Raw genomic sequence first — 18073 nt, forward strand, 5'->3', positions numbered from 1 at the left:
GGGGAAAAAAATAAATAAATAAAAATACAAAGTATCTAAATTTGATACTTGTGTGGATTTTACAGATCTTTCTGCACACGCTGATTTGGCACCAAATAACATTCCAGTCCATAATCGCTATTTGAAAGAGGTTAAAATTTCTTTTGACAGACACTCGACATGTTTTCACTTGAACAATAATCAAAGAGGCAGCGTGAACGCTTGAGAAAATGATGTGCAATAATAATCAAATGAAGAATGCTTTTAGGGCCAACTTAACCACGCTGGAAAAAAAAAATCGTTTTGTTGGATCACTTGCTGCTAGATTTTGTCCTTGGGCTCCCCCTACATTTGTGGAGTGGAATTTATTTTGACAGGTGTCACCTTGCAGTATTCAGCAAATGAGGTCAACGATTTTCGGTAATTTGAAACGCACGTACCTTTTCCCCAATTTCACCTTTTGGTCCTTCTTCTCCCATATCACCCTGGGATAAAAGAAAAAAACAATTTCAAAACAGGCAGAATGACAAACCCCCCCAGAGGCGTGTTCTGCTTTATTCCTCGAGAGCAGCTAATAAAACTGCACAGGTTGCGTATTGGGGCACGGGGGCGGGGATTGGTGGGGGTCACTTTTATGAACATCTTAAATTCAACGTCTCTCAGATGGTTTGCACATGGTCTCAGTACTTCGGTTAGGGGCACTTTTAATGAGTCTCAATTACTGGGCGGTTGATCACCAAATCGTTTTTCAGTCAGGGAGGGGCTCCTTCGAGGAGCTGCAAAACATCACGGTCGGTGAAAAATACCGGATGCTACAGCTCCACAGCGGGTCTCGGAGGAACCTGCCGGGTTGTACGGCCAATGAGTCATCGCTGAAGTGACACCGCCGACCGATAATGGCCTAGAAGCGCCTCCACTTTACAGTAAGCAATGGTTACCCCCCCCCCCCCCCCCAGCGCTCGAATTAACCCGGTGAAGGATCTGAAGGAGACGCTTACCTTTTCACCTCGCTCTCCCATTTCACCCTGTTGGCAAAGAAAGCAGCGGTTATTACTGACGCCGCAGTGGGTCCGATCAATTCGTGTTGGATGAGGACAATTCTCAGCGTTTATCCCCAGACGGAACATCGAGTATCGATTTCCTCTCCAGTCATAGTTACAATTTTTCCACAAGAACATTGTGATGTCGATAACCATGCACAGAAAAAACAAACAACATATTTGTCCCGAAAAAAGGAAGGCGGGAAAGAAAAAATATGGAGGGGTGAGTTTAAGGAGGAAAAAATATGCAATGGCGTGATGACACGGAATACGTGTGCACCAGACCTTGGCTCCTGGGATGCCGTCCAGTCCCGGGATGCCAAGATCCCCCTATGAACAGCACACACACACAAACATGCAAATTGCCACATCAGCAATATTATTTTTATTGATTCGACGCCTTCCGATCGGCCACACAACGCTGACAAACAGCTGATATGCATCGCGACTCGAAATTCAATCCGTCTTTATCGAGCCGTACAAACTCTCATATTCTTGATGTGGGATTGAGATTAGAAAGATGGCATCGCTTTAAACGATTCCCCATCTTTCCTTCACTCCTGAATAAACAGGCTTCATTTCCCCCCTGGTGAGAAACACCTGCAGCGTGTCTTGTTTTGTTTGCTTTGGAAATTCGATGCAGGACAAGACGTACTTGCTCGTTTTATGAGGGAAAAATTAAAATATATATATACAGATTTTTTTCCCTCTCACACGAGAAACACAATAAAAAAAGTGCCAAAAAGCCAAGGTCGAGAATCCAAAATGAGTATTTTTCCTGGAATGAACTCACCTTCAGTCCATCAACACCTGGAATGCCAGGCGGCCCCAAAGAACCCTGGAAAAAAAAAAAAAATTAGAAAAAGCCTTTAGGCACATTCTAATTGCACTGGAGAAAGCATTAAGCAGCGTGACAAATGTTACGCATATTTAAGTATTTCAAAAACAGTTTACATTGACACGCTGTTGTCACGGTAACCGCTGTTTTGATTTCAAATCCTCTTTCAAAACACCTCATATGGTTCAAATTAGACGTCGTCACCTCAGTCACCTAAAAAGCCGCACGATGAGAAAACCTAATTGAGCGAGCCTCGGGGCCAGGCCGGCCAGTCATTAACAAACTGCCGTGTCATCGTTGACCCCGCCTGGCCCCTCTTTGCCGGCGGTGAGGTCCTGCCGACGCGTGACAGCACAGACAGGAAGTGTCCGATTGGGTTACGCTGAACAAACACTGGCAGCTACCTGATGGCTGGATATGGCCAACATCTGCTCCTCACATCAGCGCCGGCCGGCCGGCATCACACTTTTCCCTCGCTGGTAGAGTTATTGCCCTTAACGTGTCTATTGCCGTGCGTCGGATCGCGTATCGTCGTAGGTGCCGCGATCAGGTATTATTTATTGACAAGCCAAGGTTGTAAATTCAAAATAAAGGTAACTTACCTTGAGTCCTGGAGGCCCCTCTGGTCCCTGGAAAGAAATAGAGTTACACAAGGGAGGTCAAATACAGTAGACCCCCATTCATGGTTGCATTCCATGAAATTATATTGTCGTATTTATGTGGTAGGAAGGTCTTAGCAAAGTGAGTCAAGGCAACAGATTTGGATTCAAAGCAGGGATGGAAGCGCATTTCCTCTTATGAATGAAACAAAGGGGGGGAAGTAGGAGAAGCCCATAAAACTCATTTTGGCGCCCTCCTCGACTGCAATCACAGAAACAATCGAGGACTACATCTTCCGCTTCAGACGGGAACAGATTGCTTTGTTTTGGTTTGAAGAAGTTTCGATTGTCCCTCCAGCAAGTCCGTCTCGGTTAAAGTTGGAGTGAGCAACTTCTGATTATCCCCCAAAGGGGAAAAAAAAAAAAGTCTTTCCTTTGCTTGCCTTTTTGAGGACCATCCTCAGCGGGGCTTGCTAAACATCTTTATGACCCGCCAGGTATGTGAGCATGTGCCACTCGCCTGAGCGCTAATTAGCTTGGCTCCATCTGAGAACACTCAAAAGCACCATTGAGAGCGAGGGAGCTAGTCAAGAACTCCCCTGCGGTAATCCCGGACCCTTTTGTTCCTGCCAAACGGAGGATCAGCACAATGCGTTTGTTCCAAAACCATAAGTACCATGAATGTGCACAAAGGGGCAGCGATCGGAAACAGAGCGCTATTCCGCTTTCGTTCGAGGTCGGGAAAACGACAATGAGGAAATTAGCTGCTTTTTAGGAAGTTCTCAAACCGTTCTTGAAAGCGTCTATTGTTCGGTTTCGTTTTATTATTTTGCGACTATCCTACAGAGAACCTACAGGTTTTACCAACAAAGCTATATGTTAGCATAACAGTGTGCTAACCGCAGCAGCGGGGAGCTTAGTAGGCTGGCATTTGCTTTATTTAAAGGGCAAACGTTTCAATCTTGAAGCTTTTGCGAGAAGCGTAAACAAAGCGGCGGCGAGGCGAGCTGGCGGCAACGTCGTGCCAGCGAAACACGGCGTTACCATCAAGCAACTGAATTGTGTTTACACATTACAAGCTTGAGAAAATGAAGTTGGATCACTGGGTCGTTTTGGAATGAGCGGAATGTAATGGAAGGCCAGGAACAGTGCAGTTTGAAATGGAAATAACACCAAAAGGCAGATTTTTTTTTTTCTTCCCCAGTTACGGAGGACACCACAAGCGTACTCTTCAGCTTCCCCACAAGTTCCAAATGAAAACTGTTTCCCAGATGGCCTGTGAATGCCTCAAGACCACCCCCCCCGAAGAGCTGAACGAAGTGGCTGCATGGGGAGAAGAAAATTTGGGCGTCCTTACAGCTCCCCCTGCGAACTGACCCAAAATAAGCAGAAGACAATGGCCAGATGGATGACTTTACTTCAGTGGTGAAATTAAAGATCTGTGCGTTGGCTAGCTAGCAAGGTTAGCTAGTACGTGTTAGCCTGGCCGTCATGTTAAAGCAGCTCGTGTAAACTGATTGACGTTTTGATTTTGATTCATAGCGATAAATGTAACAAAGTTTTAAGTTGGCAATGTGACAAAGTGGTAATCTGACTGGTTTCTTGAGTGACAGCTGTCGAAACCAGTAGAAGGCAAAATGTTGCGGAGTGAAAGGGAAAGTTCCCGGAATTAAATGGTACCGCCGAAATCCTCACTTAATTTGGTTGTTAAAATGTAAAAATGCCAACCAACTTAATAGGTGAAAAGTAAAAATATAAAATTGACCAAATTGTGGCATAGGAGGGTGCGATTTGACGCCAGCAAAATGAGAAAATTTAACATGACAAGAGAGGCTCGAGCTTTTTTTTTTTTTTTTCCCCAGAGAAAATCTTACGGCAGTGAAGATTTGGATTGAAATCCTGCAAACTAGTCCCTCCTTTTTCTCTCCCTCTTTTCCCACCTCCGCCCTGCAAGAACTTGTAATCCTTCTAACCAGCACCACATGTCCTCGAAGGCTGCTGGAAAAGTCTGGAATCTCCTCCTCCATGCCTCTTAAACAATAGCACGCATCCGAAATGCGAAGCTGCGTCAAGTGGACACTCCGAGTCCAAGAGCAGTCCACATTTTGGACTCGGAGATCAAAGCTCCTGTTTTCTCTCCATGCGTATCACATTTTTAGATTGATTTTCAAGGACTTGTCTCGGGTGGAGACATGATGGAAATGTTAGGATTGTTTTTTTTCTTTTCTCTCTGTCACATCTTTTAACAGCCTTTGGTTCGTTTTGATTTCAAAACATTTTAACAGGCTTGAGTTACAAAATTTATTGGCATACTTATGAGACAGTACGTTTGTTGGGTTTTTAATTTAGAACTGGGCGCACACTCTCCATTTATGATATATTGTTTTTGGGGAACAAAGATTTTTGATTATTTTTTAAATTTACAACCACGGCTTACTGTTAGTTTCCTTCATCGTTTCCCTCAAAGTTCCATTATGACTGTCAGTGTCTTAAATTATATGTATTATAGGCTACACAACAAACAGATGAATAGCTAGTTTTGAAATCAGAGACTAGTAAAAACTGTTTAGATATTTTAACATTTTGAATGGTAATAAAATTTGCGAGCAATATCTCTATTTTTTTAAAAAAGTGAGACAATTTGAGAGAGAGAAAGAGACAATTTGTAATTTTAGTATTGACACACTGAGGGGAAAAAAACAAGAATATTTTAGTGAATTGTACGAATCCGAACATTAAGGTCAAATATGATACTGAAATATTGCGATAATGACGCCGAATATGATGTGGAAAAAGTTAGTATATGTCGACGCACTCGTCATCACGAGCCACATAAAATAACGTGGTGGGCCGTATCAGGTCCCCGGGCTTTGAGTTTGATAGTTGAGCTAGATGGTTCTCTAAAGGACACTTCAGAAGAAGGTTGAAGGAGCTTCCTGCATCCTTCAATGCACTTTGTGACACAATCATATTTCCCTTCCTGCACTTTTAACGCATGCATCTTTTTACGAGCAAAAGGGCCGTCAAATGTGTACTCAGTAGCCGTTAACTAGAACAACGTGTTCCGAACGCGTCAGGGCGCCAACCTCTTGCAGCAGAATCGGATCGTACGCCGTGAGTCATTCTCGCCGTAGTAACCGTTAAAGGCCGTGTAATATCTTGCATATTTAATCCACTTTGAGTAAGATTGATCACGTTGGACGCTTCCATCTGTAATTTTCCACATCGTGTTGTCTTAATCCCGACAGGGCTTTTAATGCCATTTATGTCACTGAGCCCGTTCACGCAACTTAATGATGACAAAGTGCCGTGTAATGCTCATAAAGCTGCCACTTGACTTTGGTACTTGTGATTAAATTGTTAAGTGTTATGAGAAGAAATGTGGTATTCATAAATATGCAATATAATTCAGATGTATTTTGTCACTTGAGATGATAAAAGTTCTTTTATGCATATTAAGTGATGTCAATCTTTTCTTTCTTTTTTTGCGCATTTGGGTACAGTCATAAAAGCAAATTGCATTCCGGCGGCCATTCTCGACAGAAGATTTGAAAACGAAGATTCGCCAGGCCAATTTTGGCACACATCAGAAAATGGTCCTGAGCCAAGCCATAGTGTAAATAGTATTTTAGACGTGAGCGTGTGTAAAAAGAACATTTCAAGCAGCCCGTCGGAATGGGTCTGAAGTTGCCGCGGCCGGCGTGTGTTTACTTTCCAAAGCCGAAGCTAATCACACCGCCGTGCTGGCTTTTGACTATTTGGAGACGAAAAGCTGCCGAGGCCGTGTATACATTCGGGCTAAGTGACGGCAGTCACGCTTGGATTTACGTCCAAAGTGTTTCTGCTTGTTTATATCCATCACGTGATTGTCCTCTTCCTGTAAAAGGACAACCCCCTGCCGCCCTTTTGCTTTTAAAGATCCACTTCTCCTAGCTTTTAGCTCCTAGCTTAAACGTGAACATCAGCACTTTTACATATGAAAGGTGATTACGTGTGGAAAGGATTGTTCTTACCATCGGTCCGACGTCTCCTGGGTTCCCTGGATCACCCTGGAAAAAAAAAAGTTCATGAGATTGATCTTACTCTTCTTCCAATGAATGCAACAAACGTACAGCTAGCATCGCAAAACGTACAGCTAGCATAGCTAATGAACCTCTTTTACATTCAAAAGGAGAAACTCCAGCTCCTTTCCCGCTCGCCTAGTCACTGAGAAAAATAAATGATGAGAGAACAGAACGCGGCACGAGCCAAGGGAGGGTTTAATTTCTTGGAAAAACAACAACTATTGCAACTGTGACTGGAAGAGCTGACAACAATCATCAGAAAGTTGGAGAGCGGCAGCTAGCAACACTTAATTTCTCTGCGCTTCTACCGCCAGGCTTTGGCTGGGCGTAACGGGCAGGCCTTTCTACTTCTTCTTTGTCTCGCGCATCAATTAGCGTGATGCCACTGACGTGGACGTGGAAAATGTTGCGCTCCGACCAAAATGCGGCCAACTGCATGTAAATCTATACATGGAAGCATTCTCGTGGGAAGCGCAATCATGTTGCGCTTGTCGAGCGTTCGTTACGCGTTGGAACAAAAGCTTGCCGCCGCGGCGAGATTTAAATTAAATATGACGAAGACAAAAAAATATAAAATAATGCAACGTGACGGACATTTTACGATCAAATCACAAATCTAGATTTTGGATCGCAGTACTCACCGGTGCCCCCGGTACGCCCCTTGGTCCATCTTTGCCAGTGTCCCCTGGGGGCCCCCGTGGGCCTGGTGGACCCGGGGGCCCTGGAGGTCCAGGTGGTCCTGCTTGCCCCTGGTCCCCCTGTTCAGCCAGACAGACTAAGTCAGACCAAAGTAGACTGCAGGGAAAAACTAAGGCACCATTTTGCTTTCTAGTTCTTGTCATGCACTAGGAAACATTCAGGAAATTTTGAAAACGCCCTTCAGAAGCATCCTGAGATGAATGCTACATGGTTCTCATGACTCATCTTGCAGCAAGGTGGAAACAGAAACAAGAAATGCTACGATACGTGCGAGCGGAAGAGACTCTGAGATTCGGCCACTACCTTAATGAGACGTCGCTTTATGAGCTGCTGGTCAGCAGAAAGAAAGCCATGATTGATCTTAGGGAAGACCATCTGAGCAGGGCAGAAGAAGGTTGAAGAAGGTTAAGATCCCAGTAGAATAGGAAGGAGAAGCGGTCGGAAAGCGGATGCCGGAAAGAGAAAGACTGAATCAGAGGTCAACATTCTTGAACGTTTGAGGAGCATCTTCACAGATGATTGGAGAAATCCACACTTTTGCACCACATGGAAGTCTTTGCTAATTATTTGGATCTTAACGGCTAAAATTAGGCCTAAGTCTGTGGACAGCATGGGAATTTCTCCATCTCTGTGAAAATGCCATCATCATCATCCTCATTATTGTCGTTGTTCCTGCTGCAAAGTGGAACCCCTGAGCTGCTCATTGCCCAAACACCCAAATGGATTTGAAAAGCTCGCTGCTCCAGCTCTCTGGCAGGAAGCAGCGTTCGTGCTCACAGAAAAACTACAGAAGGCCGCATTGATGGATTTAAGGATTTGTGGTGAACCATTGGCATGAATTTAAAAACAGCACTTTGCCACATAGGTTCACCAGCATCGGATTTTTCTTGGCATTTCCTCTCTTCGCTTGAGTATCAATGGACACAAACCAGACCGGCTCAGTTTGAGGATTCTGCTTCTTGTCCCAGTATTAATGGATCCGTTGGCCACAATGTGGGGACGATTTGGATGGAGGGCTGTTTGTGACAATGGAAGGGGGGGGGGCTGAGTTCCTGGCAAGTGCAGCGGAGGGATGCCACAGTGCAGCGAGGCGACGCTGCCGCCGACAAACCTTGACGGTCAGGATCTGATTGCTGTGCAAAGCGGCTAGCGTGGGGAGACCGGGCAATCCCTAAACGGGTGAACACGGCACAACGCACACATTCAAAACATTCCAACACAATGGAAGACACCATTTACGTGCAGGGGGGGGGGGGGGGGGAACAATACGATTTAGATCAGTCATTTTCCACACAATTTTTTTTAAGTTTTCAGGTTTTAAGTATTTTAAATATATATATATAGTAAAAAATGCTGTTATTTTATTATTATTATTTTAATTAATATTTTAATTTCTTCTTTTCCTATTTTTGGCTGTAAATTACTTTTTTTATATTGTTCAAAAATAAGTATATACGTATATAAAAATTGCTGTTATTATTATTATTTTAATTACTATTTTAATTTCTTCTTTTCCTATTTTTGGTTGTAAATTACTTTTTTATATTGTTAAAAAATAAGTAAATAAATAAAGTAAATAATATATATTTGCACACACACGCACGTACGCACGCACGCACGCACGCACGCACGCACGCACGCACGCACGCACGCACGCACGCACGCACACACGCACACACGCACACACGCACACACGCACACACGCACACACGCACACACGCACACACACACACACACACACACACACACACACACACACACACACACACACACACGAAGTATTTTAATTGTGCATCACCCCATCCAAAAAATAAATTCAATTCTATGTCCAATGGCACCAGAATAAAATGACCAACTAATCATTCCCTGTTGTTTGTGCCACATGCTCTAAACAGATGAGGCGTTTGTTGACGCCATTATCACACAACCGACTTTGAACTCTGACGCGGCGGTAAATTGAGACGCGCTGTTGTTCCGACATCAAGGAAATTCGAGCAAGCGTTTCCCAATTTACCCCGGTCAACCATCCTCGTGACAGACACGATCCACTCATGAAAATGGAATAAAGGAAGGAAAACATTGGGGATTGTCGTTTCGAACTGGAAACAAACTTTAATCCCGTTCCAGCAACGTTTAAAACATTTGGGGCTTGACACGCTTTGTTAGAACTCAAAGTTCACATGAGTTTACGTGTAGCCTCTCGAGCTTCGATTTTTTAATTAGCGTCTCTGGGAGTTTCGCAACACTTTAGGAGCAGCGACTTTGTTTTCATTCATTTGGTAATAGTTGTCGTTTATTGTCCTTGAAAACGGCGCAGAAGCCGACACGCGTCGCGATTCAGGTTCTACGTGAGCGCATTTGACCACAAAAGGCTAAAAAAAAAAATCTGCGGTTTTGAGTTATTTTACTTCCATTTGGGGATTGATCTTCCCATCCATTTTGAGTGGGGAGATCAAATCAGTCCAATCTAAACATCTCTTTGGTGCCATCATTCTGGTTTTGCTAAGCTAATTCAGAAGGCATGGCTCAAGCTGACGCTGGCCGCTTTCATCGAGCCCAACGCAAACGGCCATGTTATTGAAGTGCAAATATCTCCCAAGTTATTGACAACCTCAAACATCTTGAGAACAGAAAAGTGGATTTTGGTCATGTTACGTAAGCTCGCGTCTTTTGGTTTTTAGCTTGTTGCGAAAACCTCGCGCTACCTTACGCTACCAGGACAATGGACACGTTCTAACCGTTCCCAGATTTCCAAAAGTTAAAAAAACAAAACAAAAATAACCAAGATGTCGGTTATTCGCTTTCGCGGTGGAAAAGCAGCTACAAGGACAATCAGCACCAGCCGCCGCGTCGGACGACGGCCAGAACACGCATCCTCGCGACCGCAGCAGAGACAGCGCTAGCCCGCTAACAGGCGGCGAGTCTTGTCGGCATCTGCGGCCGGGATTAGCGGCAACACGCACACATGGCTTCAATACAGCCGGCGGGGGACTCGCACACATGCGATGGCCTCAGATTTGACATCGATACCACACGGCACTTTTATCTGCGACCCGGTTCAAGCTAACGCTGCCAAATGGACCCATTTTTTTTGCATTTAGAGGTCACAGATATTGTCCCGCCACCCAAGAAGGCGGCCGAAGACCACACAGCCACACGGTACATTCTTAACACCGTCCGCGTGTTTAAAAAGTGGCCAATTCATTGGTGGCTTGTTTACTTGACCTTTTATGTGGAACTTGACCTTTCACCTTTGGGTCCAACAAATGGCGGACCTGACATGTGGGTAGCAGGCACGGTGGAAAACTCTGTGCTGATTCTTAGACTTTGGCACTGAAGAGGTCCATCAGTCCTGATGGAAAGATTGTCAGTCCGTCTCTTCTAAAATAACCATGACGAACTGTCATTTAGCAATGACGTAATCGTGGTTAAAATAACGATGACGGACCGGCTAACTGACGATTACACTTTAGAACGATTATCTGACACCATACTTAGCATCCGTGTGTACTGTTAGTAGCTTTTAATTGTCAACCCTTAAGTGTGACACCAAACTCAATAATGACCCAACATTAGCTCAAGGGCTCGACGGAAAATCCACTTAGTTTTGAGCGCCATGTTTATCCGCCCCCGCGGGGGCTTCACTTGACACCCCATGTCACACGACAGCCGGTTTGACGCAAGGTCAGCCAACCCTTGTCGTCTTCCGTTCGTATTTCTTGCCAAAAATCTTCCCAGCGGTGATAAATTAGCTCATCTAACGCGGCGCGATCGATAAACCACCCCTGGGGGAGGTAATACGATTTGGATACTAGCTCTCGTCGTCCTTCAGATGTTCATTGGTAGCCGCGTGAGAACAATGCTACTGCAAATTGGACGTTAATGAAATACTATCTGGAAGTGGACAGTTTATTTATTGACTCTGGGAGACAAATAGGTTTTGGCTGGTCCTCGTTACCGAGCCGTCAGCGGCCGCCGCTCCCTCGGAGGTATATGAATCATTTAACTGATCGAGACAGATGACTCCATTTCCGAGGTTAAAAGGGTACAAATTATGGGCAACCGTGAAATCCGAGCCGAAAGGACGTGGTTTACTCCGGTCAGCTCGTCTGGGGAAAGCAATGCTAGTTTTCCTCCCGCATTGTATTTTTCTGTGGTGCTTTAATTTAAATTTCAGTCAACCGAAGTGATATCGATTATTACCACGAGCTAAACGAGCAAAGTCAAAGGAGAGTCAGCGCGTCAGTGTAATACAAGGCGGCGTAGCGTGTCATATTGAGAATGCTAATTCAATTTCACAAGAGAGGCCGTTCGTACGGACTTCCCCGCCGGTACGAGCTGACAAAGTTATCGGTGTCGTCTGAGTGGGCGCCAGCGATGGATTGGAATCAGATCCACTCGGGAGATGGCTGCTTCTGGTCACGAGACAAGACTGCGTGCTGTTCTCGTTTACCCGACCTCGCCCATCAAATACAATTAGGAGCGTTGCCATGGGAACGTGACAAATAGTGAGTTCAATGCGAGTCACTGCAGTCTCGTATAAACTTGGACGACTTGGGAGTGGATTCGTTTGGGACAAATGAAGCTCGTTTCTGAGTCGAGCTGAAAGAAGTACTCACAATCATGTGCTAAGTTTTGGTGTTGTAGGAATTCTCAAGATGGACGGCAGGTGTCCATGAACAGATTCGACTCGATTGCCGCATTGAGGTTACTTGACAACAAATGTATTAAATAAATGTGTACGTTTATTCATATATATTTAAAAAATATATATTATGTTTATATATAGTATATATAGTATATATATGTGTGTGTGTATATTAAATATATGTTTTAAATAAATTCCAAACAATGGCACATTTTTGTTGACAGTGACGATTTTCGATTTCACCTTCTTTTTAGTCATCAATATCGGGATGAGTTTTCACTATTTTGAATCACAGATATCGAGTAGCAGTCATGATAATAGTAGCTTTAATATACAAAATGTATAGATTTTTAAATTAATTTTATTAGGAAATGCCAAAAAAGAAAGTGATTAAATACCCTTTTTGCAGTATAGCGCCAACTATTGTCGAGGTGGACTTTTGCAATTTTATTTTTGTCTTTTGTATCAGTGGCCGGCATCGGCAGCCTTAAACAAGAACCCGTAATCTTAAAATATGGTTCGTATTGGCTCGATATCGACGCTCGCTGTGCCGGTCAATTCCACCCTTCTCAAATGCCGAACCAGATACGGCTCGCACGGCAAGAGTTTGACAGTGATTTAGAAGCTTGACTCGGGTTGAGATGTCAAACGACAGCGCTGGGAATAATTATGCGGATGGGCCTTTGTCTTTTAAGGTCATCTACATGTTTTCGAGCCCTTTTTACTTTGAAAATAAACAGACTTGTCATTCTTGTTGTATTTGGCGCCAGCCGCGCTATCCCAAGAATTTCATGCATCCCCAACCCGTTGCCCACATTTCCGCCGAGGGAGATGCAGTCAGGCACATACCCGTGGTCCCTGGTCGCCTTGATCCCCCTGCAAGATGAGCAGAAAGACAATTTTATCTCCAGTGCACACCGCTCAATGATGCTCATTAATAAGCCAAGACAAACAATGAACTAACTCGGAACACATTGACGAATCGAAAAAAAACACCGGAGGCCACAAGAATTTGTTGCGGCGGGGAGTGTTATGATAAGAGAAGGTGATGGGCGGCGGGTATGCGCGAGGTTTTGGAAAAGGAGCGAAATTTCACGTGTGGACTTGAATTGAAATGATTTCAGTCAAATGGTAGCGGCCAGTGACTTTGAACACCTTGTAACTACGCTCTGATAGCGTTCAGCCAGAGTCAACCGAGCAAGGTGTCATTTCTGGACAGCCATTTTATTTTTATGCAAGAAATCGATTCAACGCCCCAACGAATTCAAACAAAATAGCTCCCGGAATTCTTTGCTTCATTGGAGCCAGATTTAACGGAAAAGCTGTGGAGAGCGGCCACGCTTCTGCACGCTTCTTGGGTGGGAGACTGTTTCTCATTTTATTTCGCTATAGATAAAGAAGGTCACAGGGGAGGCAGCAAGATGGAGCCGGATGCTCGGCAAACGGCGCCCGGCGTCTCACGCTTCTGTTTCGCCAATCCGCAAGAAGTCATCAAACGCTTTGCTGGTGATTACTTTGACGATTTGGACGGATAAAGTCGTCATCAGCAGTCTGTGGGAGGGCATCGGTCCTCCCAATTAGTGTTTTCGAGGTTTACACTAACGAGTACATTCAGGGCCTTCATTTTAGTCTTTGGAAGCCAAATTTGTAGCTGCGCGCAATGCGGTTCATGGGGAGCTTTGAAGGCCTTCAGCTGACTCATGCCATGATTTCTTAGTGATGTGGATTTGTGAACGCCATTTGAGTAGCCCCTCCCGGAGATTGAACTGTATCAGTTGTTGGTCACTCAGCTGAGTCACCTATTTTGTAAAATACACATTTGGTAGTTTTTTTTTCCCCCGGACATTCCACCACAAAAAAAAATATTTATATGTATAAAATAAAATATAAAAAATATATATAAATACATAAAATAGAAAAAATGAATAAAAAGAAAAAAAGTATATTATATTTTAGATTATAGTATATGTGATCTATATTTGATTTATTTTTTATTTATTTTCTATTCAATTATTTAGTTATAGACATAAATAAATGTGGATAAACATGATCATAAACATAAAATATTTACCTTTTCACCCCTTGGACCTGGAGGGCCCTGAGAAAGAAAAGAAAATACGAGTAAGATTAAAATCAACATTACAATACAGGACAGAACATTATTTTTTTTTTCATATTTGGACGATGGGCAGTGAATTTTTTTTGTTTTTTTTAGCTTGGTTAGCGTTGAACCACATAATAAACAGACTGCAATGCTGTTTGAGTGAAGAAATGTGTGCCTGTGTATTTGATCGCTTACACATCGTCAATGTTTTCAATAATAAGCTCAAGTATGACGATTCTTGAGGAGCTCACATTGCTTATTTCGAGGATTTGGAAAATCTGACATGGGAGGAGTTAACGCGGGATTGGGGGACAGCAAACTGACTAATTGACCACCCACTTACAAAACCCCTCAGATTAATGCAGCGTGTATTATTGTTGATAAATTGGCCACATAAGGAATAAAGTAAAAATTCAAAAGGCACAATTTGTACCAGCCTCGTTCCTCTACCGATTCAAATCAATCTATTTTTGCCTCAGCTGCTTGAAGTCATGCATCAGACGTATGCCATTATAAAACCTTTCAAGATCCTGAAGCCATTCAATATACGGAAAAAAAAAAATCAATGCCAGTTTTGCTTTTTGCAGTTTGGACAAAAGGAAAAAACGGATTGAAGTGAGGCAAACATAAGTATCACGTAATAAATTCCGGCCCAGAGCTGGAATTGGAAAAGTGAAAATGGGCTCATTGAAATTGCTTTGCTTTGTGTGACTTTGCAACTTCGGCCGCTATACGGACAAGCGCATTAAGTGGGCGTCCCCAAAAAAAAAAAAAAAAAAAAAAAATGCCTGTTGGCTCTTCCTGTGCTCATTTTTGTTTTAACGTCACGTGCAAGTTATCAGCCTGCATCACTTGGCAACACTTGGTGTTTAAAGACTATTAACCCCACCCCCCACTTCCCACAAAGATTATTTTAAAGTGCATTTCCGTAAAATAACAGCAGGCATCTATTTAGCACGTTGCCTGTTCCCCCAGGAAGCTTTTCTCATCACCACCTGTGAGTTTTTCTTCTCCCACAACAAAAACAAAAGGAGTCTCAGATAAGTGTGAGTGGTTGCCATGGTAACAACTTCAAGTCTGTCAATGAAAGAGCCAAGAAACTACATAAGCACCAAAAAGTTACTCAACAAATCACTTCTAATGTCACTTTGATCTTCATGCCAAGTGGTGTAACCTTTGACCCTCGTGGTAGAAAAAGGACATTTACAAGCTGTTCTAAAAGTCCGCCCCTAATTTTGCTACAGTGCAGAAAAAGAAAAAAAAATGGTGCACATATCACATCTTTTGCCACTTAATGCTGGGAAACCACAAGAAGATTTGTAACAGAATTTCCCGTGTGCACATCGTCGGCTTTTACGGCCGAGCGTTGGATGCCGATGATGCTTCTTTCCCATCCAGATACAAATCTCGCTTTTTTTTTTTTTTGAGTCTCTCGCAGCCAAACCATGACCACTGTCTCCTGTACTGGACCGAATGAGATGTTGATGTTGTAAAAATAAAAAAAAAGAATTTTACCACCTTAGGAAAAAAAGGAAGGGGGGAAAATATGAAAGGCAAAAAGTTAGCAGGAGCCAAAGCCTCAAGCAACATGGAGAATATGGACGTTTCAAGCACACAATGTAACTTTCTTGACTTTGTATTACTGGCAGAGCGTAAACGACGCCTAATGAAACGATCCTGGCACGTTTGACTGTGACTTGAAAGAATATTTTTATATGGAGCGAGTCTGTTTACCTTTTTATTAATATGAGCCTGGTTTTACTTTCATTTTTGTGTGTTTTGGTCCTGTGCCACATCACAAAACATTTCAAAAGTATTATAACCACTTGTCTGGAAGCTTAACGTTAATATGAGGCCTTGCGTTTATCACAACTTGGAAGAAAATTTGTTTCAACTTGACCTTTTGGGCTGATTGCATTACATTTGGTGAGGATAGATTATTTGAGATTGACAAGTGGGTAGAAGTTGTCTGACCTGTCAATCAAAAGGTGGCTACATCCCAACAACCAAAATGTACTTAAGTCATCATTTTGTGGCTGGAAACTCACACGGGGTTTATTCAAAGGAAGACTAAACTATTGATTCTTAGTAAGCTAGCTATGTGAAGCGCTATACTAACAACAGCTACTGGATTTTTCTCCATGTGTCTCAAGGGGTCCACAAAAAAGAATATGCAAAACACCGATAAACATTCATTATCATCTTCCCTATGGGGGACGTGGGAAATTTGGGGGAAAATTTTCAGGGAAAAAAATATCTATTTTAGGAGGTCTGCAAAACAAACCCAAATAATTCTTCAGAAAATACTGATTATGGTTTGATTCAGGACGAGTGGAAATGTGGAAAGGAATTCCTAGAAAAATAAAAAGAAATACCAAAAAGTCAATTATCTGGCCTGGTATCTGGGGGGGGGGGGGGTCCAAGCATTTTTCAGGGGGGGGACTGCCCCCGCATCCCTCCCTCTGGTTCCGCCAGTGCTAAGAACCCAGAATCCATACAATTGTTGGATCCTAATTGCAAATCCACTTTTGCTGTAACACAGGCAGTGTTTTTGCAGTTGTCGTGGACACGAGCAAAATCATTCTTGCGGTCTTGGCCGTCTCATCCGACAAGACGCGCAAACATCAGCAGCGGGATGGCGCTCGGGACCTGGCTGGACCTGGCTTGTAGTCCTTTTCATCACAGCGACCCGGTAAGCGGAGCCAGGTCCAGAAAAGTCATCCATCAAACGCTCGCTGCGGATCGTCGTCGGAGGCGCCCGGCCAAGCGGCCCGCTTGCCAGCACATGGATCCAATCAGCTCACCGTGCAGCAGGAGCGCATTTTACAGCCTCGTCTTTACAGGCGCGACCAGCTCCACAACATTAATAAGCATGTGCGTACACAGGAAGCCAAACAAAGCCGTCCTCGAGTGTTGACAGCAAATGAACAACGGGAGGATTGTCGGAATCCTGGCCAGCGCCCGACGCCGTAAAGTGGCCTCGCTTTGTTTCCATACGTTCAAACAAATAAGTGGACCGATTTCACAGTTCCTCAATCTATCAAATGGACATTTTGATCAAGAGAAACAACCGGAGGGTTCTGCCCGCTGGAGCCGAAGCTATAACTCCTGATGACGCGGGGAGATATACTGAAGCTACGTCAAACACAGAGCGGGTCTGTAAAAAGAATTCTGTTTTATGACGTGTCAACGCCATGGTTACGGTTTAGGGAAATATCGTATTTTGGGTTGAGATAATTACTCCCCGATGCTAAGGTGACCTTCGCTGGCTGTCATGCTTGCAATAATGAGCACATGGTTAAGGTTAGGAGATGATCGAGTCTTGACTGGCAGGACAACATGTGAAGTTTGCGGTTGGAAACGAAGGAGGAAGAAGCCGCTCGCCGTCTCCCGCCGCAGCGTTTGGCTTGTCGGTCATTCACACGCAATGTGTGGATGTCGCCTGATTTTCTTCTGTGCGAAAAATCACACGCCCTCCGGCCACTAGAGGGCGATGAATAGTGAATCCATCCAAAGGGAAACTGAACTTTCTTCCAGGCTTGACATTTTATTCTTTAAATCCCTGCACACCAAAAATAAATCCGTCTAAATATGATATGTGGAATTTCACATATCTAAACCTAAAAAACAGATTAGCGAGCTAGCAGGTTAGCACAAAGCTCTGGTCCACATGCTGGCTGTCATGCCTGCCTTTTTATTTTTGCTTGCTCTTCAGTCTTCTCCCTGGTATGTGCGCACACTCAGGGTTGACAATGAGGCACTCTAAAGTAGACTAATGGGAAGATGATATTTCATGGTTTTGGCATACATAGCTACCAAGCTACCTAGCTAGCTTCCACATCAAATGCTAATGAAAATGCACAAAGTATTCAATACTGAGGGAGGGGCGACTCCTGTGCACCATTTTAGCCACGCCCCCTCCGGCTTCAATGTTTGCATATGCCCAGCAATTATTTTACGAGAACATTTTCACGATGGGCGACTACAACAGAGCGCTCATTCCAGGGTGAGAAGAATTCAAGGCAAACTAGTCCAACCCCTAACATATGGATGAAGAGGTGCGGCCATATTTGTCCGTGAGTCATTCCAAGCGCCGCCGTGC

General features: G+C 43.8%; 1 protein-coding gene across 18 annotated transcripts in view; it reads right to left on the reverse strand.

Annotated features, from left to right (window-relative positions):
- col25a1 (collagen type XXV alpha 1 chain) overlaps window positions 1-13964 on the reverse strand; it is a 30598-nt gene extending 16634 nt beyond the window's left edge. For 13 of the 18 annotated variants that reach the window (XM_088368347.1, XM_088368374.1, XM_088368278.1 and 10 more), the window contains exons 1-10: window positions 13939-13964; window positions 12717-12743; window positions 7523-7594; window positions 7162-7278; window positions 6470-6505; window positions 2460-2486; window positions 1813-1857; window positions 1305-1349; window positions 978-1004; window positions 420-464 (exon numbers count right to left, since the gene is read on the reverse strand). In XM_088368347.1, the coding sequence (XP_088224473.1) occupies window positions 420-464; window positions 978-1004; window positions 1305-1349; window positions 1813-1857; window positions 2460-2486; window positions 6470-6505; window positions 7162-7278; window positions 7523-7594 (414 nt within the window). In that variant the 5' untranslated portion in view covers window positions 12717-12743; window positions 13939-13964. Of the gene's footprint in view, window positions 1-419; window positions 465-977; window positions 1005-1304; window positions 1350-1812; window positions 1858-2459; window positions 2487-6469; window positions 6506-6589; window positions 6856-7161; window positions 7279-7522; window positions 7595-12716; window positions 12744-13938 lie in introns of those variants that run through there. The other 5 variants (XM_088368109.1, XM_088368356.1, XM_088368338.1 and 2 more) reach the window with 5 other exon arrangements.
- Window positions 13965-18073: the final 4109 nt, after the last annotated feature.

Source organism: Syngnathus floridae, chromosome 1 (genome assembly GCF_059516105.1).
Source record: "Syngnathus floridae isolate MCC-2025c chromosome 1, RoL_Sflo_1.0, whole genome shotgun sequence".
Classification (NCBI taxonomy): domain Eukaryota; kingdom Metazoa; phylum Chordata; class Actinopteri; order Syngnathiformes; family Syngnathidae; genus Syngnathus; species Syngnathus floridae.